Below are 8160 nucleotides of genomic sequence, written 5' to 3'. Positions count from 1 at the left end.
TAGAAATTAAAGAAATAAATAATAAAATTATTGAGCATTTTGAACCTAATAAATTTACTACAAAAATTCAACCAAAATTATTATATTTAAGAGATCTATCAATACCAAGAGACTGTATAATAGATAGAATAAGTGGTGCTAGTACTTCAAAACCTGTAAGTATACTATAGAATATATGTTGTCAAGAGATAGATTATATTTTAAAAATAATGCTATAACAAATACAAATAATAATTTAATTTTACCCCCAAATACTCAAACAGAGGAAGATAAGAATAATATAAGTACAAGTTCAACACTAATAAAAATGAAAACAGTTCAAATACATATTTTTTCTACTGAACCTAATAGAAATTCTAGAAAGTTACAATATCAGTATTTGTGGTTCCACTTCCACTTCTGTTTAATTATTTATTTATGGTCAGAAATTTTAGTTTATCACCAAAGCAACACTAAATCTTACATTGCTAATTTTTAGCCACCAAATAATTAAAACCATCTTTGCATATGATCAGATCAGATCATGACCATCGACACTTTTATTTGTTTTTTTAATTAACATCATCATGCCATATAGATTCGATTTAAGCCACAAAACCGTGACCCCCTACATTTGCACCGAATCACAGGTGACTAAAACTCTCTCCCTTTTTTGACAAATTAACCTCTAATAAACAAAGACCTTCTAGCGCCTTCCAATGCAATTTGCAACAAAGTAGAGCTAATATAGGCAACTATCCAGAACTTTCTGGGAACCAATACTCCTACCGTTGGATCATCTAATGAAACGTGTACGGTGCACTTTCCTACATTACCGTACCCGTAACATAAAATATTTTTTCCATTTACCGTCTAGGTTCAGAGGCGAGGTTCTATTTAAACAGCACCTACCATCCCCATTCTTTCAAAGAAAAAAGACCTCGGCAAAGGCAGTCCACAAAATCTTTCTCTCTTCTCTCCTATTTTAACCATTCCTTCCTTGTCCTCGCCCCTTCCCTAGCAAGCTACATTTCCATGGCCCCCCCTGAATTGGTTCGACCCAGTGATAAATCAAACGTTTTCGCTAAACAAGTCACTTTGCGTAATCGTGCATATGTTACGTTCTTGGCCGGAAATGGGGACTACGTCAAAGGAGTTGTAGGGTTAGCCAAAGGGTTGAGGAAAGTGAAATCGGCGTACCCTTTAGTGGTTGCTGTTTTACCCGACGTGCCTGAGGAGCATAGGCGGATCCTGGAGAACCAGGGTTGTATCGTCCGAGAGATCGAACCTGTTTACCCGCCTGAGAACCAGACCCAGTTCGCCATGGCCTATTACGTCATCAATTACTCCAAGCTTCGTATTTGGGAGGTACGTACGTTGTTTTGTAACTATTACACGTGGCTAATTTTCTGGTTTCAATTATACACGTGGCGGACTCTCATGTATGTCCTGTATTTTGGCTTGCATAGTCTTTGCATGACGTTTTAACTTTCGAGAGCTGCCATGAAAATCCTTTGTTTTTTACGAGATTACCCCTTATTTGATAAGGACTGTTAGATCTGATCGATAGCTGAGAGTGTCATTTAAGGCCGACTTACATTTTGAGATTCCGAGCTTAGTTACAATGATTTGTCGTTGATTTACGTTTAATCAAAATTAATCATTTCAATTAAGTGGGGGTATTAATTTCATGCGTGCAGTTCGTGGAGTACAGTAAAATGATATACTTGGACGGCGACATTCAGGTATACGACAACATCGATCACCTATTTGATCTGCCTGATGGGCATTTCTACGCAGTAATGGATTGCTTCTGTGAGAAAACATGGAGCCACTCCCCACAATACAAGATCGGTTACTGCCAACAACGCCCTGACAAGGTGAAGTGGCCCACCGAGATGGGAAATCCCCCTGCACTTTACTTCAATGCTGGCATGTTCGTGTTTGAGCCCAGCCTTGTGACTTACGAATCTCTCTTGAAGACTCTCAAGATCACACAACCTACCCCATTTGCAGAGCAGGCAAGTCTTGAATTGGAAGCTGTTTATTATTTAAAAAATCTAAGGAAAATGAGTGTATGTGGGGTTAAAACTATAATGATTTTGACATTCTGTCTATTGCAGGACTTTTTGAACATGTTCTTTAAGGACATTTACAAGCCGATTCCTTTAATTTACAACCTTGTTCTCGCCATGTTATGGCGTCATCCCGAGAATGTGGAGCTTGAAAAAGTGAAAGTTGTTCACTATTGTGCTGCGGTAAGTACTAAGTTGTTCACTATTACGCTTTCCCATATCAATTTCTTGGTGTTAATGTTTGATGATGCGTTGGGTATGGGTCTTGATAACTGAATCATGGGATTAAAAACAGGGATCAAAGCCTTGGAGGTACACAGGGAAGGAGGATAACATGCAAAGAGAAGATATTAAGATGCTTGTTCAGAAATGGTGGGACGTTTACAACGACGAGTCACTTGATTATGGTACCAGCGCGGCTGAAGGAGGGACAGAGACCGTTAACCTGCAGCCGTTTCTGGCGGCACTCTCTGAAGCTGGGGCAGTCCATTTCGTGGCCGCTCCATCTGCGGCGTAAATATGTTCTGTAACGACGATAAAAAACAGTCCATAGGTGTAAAGAAATATTGTAAGAATCGAGAAAGGGGCGATCCTATGTGGAAAACAAAGGTGGTTTTAAACAAGGGTTGAGGAATTGGTGAAAAGCTCTTAGGGGTTTTTAAACTATTTAGGGCGTTGTTTTTTCTTGATGAATGGTGATGAAGGTGGAGTGTGGGGTCAAAGTGGATGTCTGTTTATAGTGTGGCTCTGGCAAAAAGTCTTGTTGATAAAATGTGTATGGGAAATGGGGCCATTGTAATCTTAAATTTTCAGCAATTGTGACATGAAAATAGAAAACAAGTTTGTGAATTCCAAAAAAAAAAGAATTCGATATGTACTTTTTTTTATATTTTTGTCGTCGGCAAAATTGTCTGTTCATCAATTGAAGAGTACAGTTCTGGTTTTCAGGGCATGCTGAAACATGGAAAGAGTCGACCTATAAACTAATGGCTTAATCAGCTAATAATATTTTTTTATAAAATTTGCTTTAAATTAAGTTAAATATTAAAATTTGAATTATATCAAAATATATTTTATTAAATACATGTATAAATTAGATAATATATATTACATTAAAAAATTTTTGTTAAAAAAATTGATTAATTAAATTTTAATTCGATTTATATTAATATTATTAATATAAAAAATGGACTAAATAATTATAAGCCTTGTATAAAAAATTAGATTTAGATATTGGAAGCTTAAACTAAACTATATATAAACAGGAAGTCAAAAAGATCTTTTCTATTGACATTTGGCTCACAGTTTCAAGAAGTGGTTAATTTAAATTTTAAAATTTTTGTCATGTTCAAAATTAATATTTAATTTTTAATATTTTTATTAAATATTGTTAGTTTTTTATTAAAATATTAGGTGATTATATATAATTTAAATGTATTAAGAGTTACAGATTGAGATGTGATTTTCTATTTGTTTTGAGTTTGTTTTGTTTTGTTTTTCTTGAAATTTAAGATTTAATCTATATATTTTAATTTTTTAAAATAATTTGATTATTTTTATATTATAATTAGTGAGTCTAAATAGATAATATTATTAATTATTTCAACTAAAATATTGATTTTAGTTTTTTTAAAAATATTATTCCAATGAAAAAAATAGTTTATCACAGAAAAGTTGAATAAGTATCTTCAAGAAAGATTTTTTTAAGAATGATTAAATCCTCAAAAATAAAAATAGAAGAACTGAATTTCAAATGTACAAAGTTAATAGAAAATTTGAGCATATTTTAACCTTCAATTTTTTATTTTATAATTTAATACAAATAAATAACTAATCTAATGCGAAGTGTAACCTAATCATTCTATTTTTTATTTTTTATTTTTGCGAAAATTCTGGTTAAAGTTTTAAAAGAAAGTTTTATATAGCTTTCAGTTTGGGCGGTAATCAATATCTTCTAAAAAGGAAAATAAGGAAAGCATATCCGTCATTAACTTTATAAAAAAATAATGTTTACTTATCTATCATTTTATTAAAAATTATGTCAAATTATTTTGATTTTTTAATTTTAAAAAATTATAAAATACTCATTGATTTATTCGAAAGTTTTTATTCATTTGGATAGTTATGTCTCTATAGAAAGATATGGGAATTTCTATAAATAGGAATCGAAATTCATTTGTTTGGTACACCAAAAACACGTTTCTTTTTATTCCCCTCCATCTCCTAATATTCCTAAATTGTTTTATAAATAATTACTGCAGAAGTTCTTTATAGAAATTGATACTCTTGCCATATTCCACTCAATGCTCAGTTAACTGTTTTCATTAGTGCAAAACGTAGACAGTTATTAGGTTTCATTATATCCTTAATGTTTATTTGCTAATAACTCTTTTACATATTAAAATATAGGTAGGGATGAATAAAACTTTAAAGAAAATGATATTGATACATGCTTTGAAACTTTCATTAATTTCTCATAAGTTCATTTTATCCCCACGCATCGACATATTATGCATAATATTCCGCTATTAACATTTACCTTTCCAATTTCCATTAGTTTTTATTAAATTATTACCATAATTACTTAATTTAAAATTATGTATTTTATAATCATAGATAGAAAAGGAAAAAAAAATTATAAGAGTTTAATTTGATTTGAATGGTATGTTTCCAATTTAAAAATTAGGGAAAGATTACACAAGTAGTCTCTAATAGTGTGTATTGTATGAATTTATGATGATTTTATTTTAATTAAAAAACTGAGATTTAATTTTAATCAAAATTATTACCAAATGCATGTTAAAATTTGGTATCTTTTAAGTACAAAAAAGTCTAATATTATTATTGATTTATTATTAAATGAATTATACTTGATTGATTCTATATATCAATTATGTTTCATCAGTTTATCTATAAATTTTTGTACATTTCCATATTTCTACTTCTTTGTGTTCCACTTCCATGGCACAGTGGTAAGCAAATATCTACTAAAAAACAAGGAGAAAGAAAATGAATGTATTTGGATTTAGTATGGAGAGAAAGTAATTATAGGATAAAACCAACGATACCAATGGAAGTCAAGCTTTGAAAAGCTATATTCTTTTTACTCTTTTTTGTAATTAATATTCCCCTTTGCAGTTTGTGTTGAAATATCCCTAACTATTTTTATTACTTATCCATTTACTTATCCAATATTTTAACATCAACTATTTTAATTTACTTAATAAAATATTAACCTTTCCCATTTTTATGGTAATTAATCTTGTTATAATTTTTTAAATATTTAAGGGTGGAGTAATACAATTCGAAACCATATTAAACAAAAGTTTGACAAGTTGAAGTCAAGACATAATTCTTTTTAATCTTTTCCTTTTTACTCTTTATTGTATTTACACGTGACAACTTTGTAAGTTATGCCACATGGAAATCATTTACTTAACTACAATTTATATATACATAATACTTCTCATTCAATCAAATATAAAATATAAAATTATCTGTTTATTTATTGTTTCAAATAATTCATAAAGAAATATATTCAAAATTATTAAAAAAATAAAACAAATCTAAGAACATGAATATGATGCGGTAGAAGCTATAAAACCTAAGTATTTTATTAAAATTCTTCTTAGTAATCATCTAATAGTGAGTAAAAGATAATAATGCATAATGTAGTACTTCAATCGGATTGTAATGATGTGATTATGGCTCTTAATGCCTCTTCTTTCATTATTTTTTTAATTTGGTTTGCTTCTTGATGATTGTAATTTTTTTTAGCAATTGTCTTTTTAGTAGATTAGATGGTTCGTTAACAAATTGGCTTATAACCTTGCTCAAGTAGTTTTGTCACTGCTAGTCGTCAAGTGTGGGATGCTTTGCCCACGTCTCTTCATCTTATTGTAGAGTTGGATCTTATTATTTTTGAGTTTAGTAGGTTGGAAAGACATAAGGTTGAGTGTAACAGCCCGATTTTGGGCCTAGTCGGAATAGTGGTTTCGGGACCACAAATCCGACGAGGGAAAATATGGTTATTATTATATTTTTATGGTCTACAATTTCACGGAAAATTTTCGTAAAAATTTCGTTCGAAAATTTCGACGTTTGGGCACTCAATTTAGTCAAAAGGACTAAATTGTAAATAGTGCAAAAGTTGAGTTCTATATGTAGAAGTATCTAATTGATATGAAATTTTAAATTGGAGGTCTTTATGTGGTAATTAGACCATTAGTTAGTTGATGGACAAAAATAGACATAAGAAATGAGAGAAATAGATTTTTTTTAAGTGGGGGCATATTAGTCATTTGGTAATAAAAAAAAATAAAATGGGAAAAAGATGACAAAAATCATCATCTTCCTCATTAGTTGCTGCCGAAATTTGAAGGAAGCCATAGCTAAGGTTTCTTTGCTTTCTCAAGCTCATAGTAAGTGCATCCTAGCCCCGTTTTTAATGTTCTTCGCATTTTTGGAATTCTCGTAACTCGGTTTAGCTTATTCTAGCAATAATTCGTGTTAGGGCTCATATTTGGAAAAATACCCATAGGTGAAATGTGTTTATTTTGCTGTTTTATGGTGGAATATAAAGCTATAAATTATGTTAAACAACTTTTGCTAAGCGATTTTAAGCGAAAACGGGTAAATAGGCATAATCGGTAAAAATAATTATTGTTCATAAGTGTATGTTAGAGTGAGAATTTGATGTTGCCATAGAAGGGAAAAGTGTTCAGCATGTCATAAAACCTAAGAATAAGTGATGAAGTTTAATTTCCGAGCTTGGGGACAAAAGTGTAATTATGCAAAAGTTTGGGGGCAAAATTGTAATTTTTCAAAAAGTTGGGTGGTGGATTATTTTAATGAATGTGAACATTAAATGAGTTAAATTTGCTATTATAGATCAAGAAAGACGTGAAGATTATCTCAAACGAGGAAAAGAAAAGATAGTGGAGTGAAGTGCAATATTACGATATTTTGCACCGAGGTAAGTAAACACGTGACTTGATGTATTATTTTGACATTAATTGATATATGTTGAGATTTATTTGGAATTAAAATAAATGTTTGGCCATATCCTAAAAATGTTGTTAAATCGGGAAAGGTGGTAAAGGGTTGCAATATATGATTTATGGGTTGAACACTCGGAATAAGCCGAAGTATGTTGTACATAAAGGGGTTGCTGTGTGCTGATTCCCCGATTCATTGGTGGTGCTATGTGCGATATCCACCGTATCTTTGAAATGTGAAAAGGGGTTGTTATGTGCTGATTCCCCCGAGGGGTTGCTAAGTGCTGATTCCCCAGTTCATTGGTGGTGCTAAGTGCGATATCCACCGTATCTCTGAAATAAAAAGGGGGTTGCTATGTGCTGATTCCCCCAAGGGGTTGCTAAGTGCTGATTCCCCGATTAAGTGGTGGTGCTAAGTGCGAGATCCACCAATAACGGTTAACATTCCGAGTGCTCAACGAAAAAGTGTGGAAGGTGAATATTTCCATATGGTGGAAATTTTTATGGGGCAAATATTGAGTTGGATACTAAATCGATCCATGTATGAGATGGGAGAAAATATCAAAAACGAAAAAAGGAACGATTTAGTTATAAACTGTGTTGAACAACAGCAGATGGGTAACTTTGAAAAATCACCATAAATGGTGGAAAATAAATGGGAAGCTGAATAATATATGAAATTGAAGCTGAATGTGTCTATTTTCATATGAAATAAATAGAATAAGCAAAAGAGTTGTATTTTTGGAGATATCTGAATTTTACTGAAATAGGGCTGGATTGATTTCGGGATCCCCTGTTCTAACTTTGGAAAATCACCAAAAATTGTAAAAAAATAATTATGGTGTGAAATTTATATTCCTGGATTCCTTATTGACTCTATTTTTAATAGAAACAAGCGAAACCATTTTTAAAATTTTGTACAGAGAGTTAAGTGAATTTTTTTGAGGAAGGGTCAGAACCGTTGGGCAGTGAAACAGGGGAAGTTTTAATGAATAAACTGTACTAATTGGCTGGGTAAAAAAAATTCTGAAATTTTTATGGTGAAATGGTATATGAGTCTAGTTTCAGGGAAAATTTACGAAACTCAATTTGGAGCCCTGTAGCTCCGG

General features: G+C 31.5%; 1 protein-coding gene across 1 annotated transcript; it reads left to right on the top strand.

The window, feature by feature from the left end:
* The first annotated feature begins 895 nt into the window (after window positions 1-895).
* On the top strand, window positions 896-3001 carry LOC107924549 (galactinol synthase 1). Its single transcript, XM_016855053.2, has 4 exons — window positions 896-1347; window positions 1680-2000; window positions 2103-2237; window positions 2350-3001. Exons 1-4 carry the CDS (start codon window positions 1015-1017, stop codon window positions 2569-2571), a joined length of 1011 nt encoding a protein of 336 aa, XP_016710542.1. The 5' UTR covers window positions 896-1014; the 3' UTR covers window positions 2572-3001.
* The last annotated feature ends 5159 nt before the right edge of the window (window positions 3002-8160 follow it).

Source organism: Gossypium hirsutum, chromosome A11 (assembly GCF_007990345.1).
Source record: "Gossypium hirsutum isolate 1008001.06 chromosome A11, Gossypium_hirsutum_v2.1, whole genome shotgun sequence".
In the NCBI taxonomy this organism is placed as follows: Eukaryota; Viridiplantae; Streptophyta; class Magnoliopsida; order Malvales; family Malvaceae; genus Gossypium; species Gossypium hirsutum.
This window is presented reverse-complemented; position numbering and strand designations above follow the sequence as displayed.

Excerpts from the sequence above, each read along its gene's own strand:
- LOC107924549 (XM_016855053.2), top strand. The coding sequence starts at position 1,015 with ATGGCCCCCCCTGAATTGGTTCGACCCAGTGATAAATCAAACGTTTTC. Across the intron at positions 1,348-1,679 it reads CCAAGCTTCGTATTTGGGAG|TTCGTGGAGTACAGTAAAAT; the intron begins GTACGTACGTTG and ends TCATGCGTGCAG. Across the intron at positions 2,001-2,102 it reads CTACCCCATTTGCAGAGCAG|GACTTTTTGAACATGTTCTT; the intron begins GCAAGTCTTGAA and ends TGTCTATTGCAG.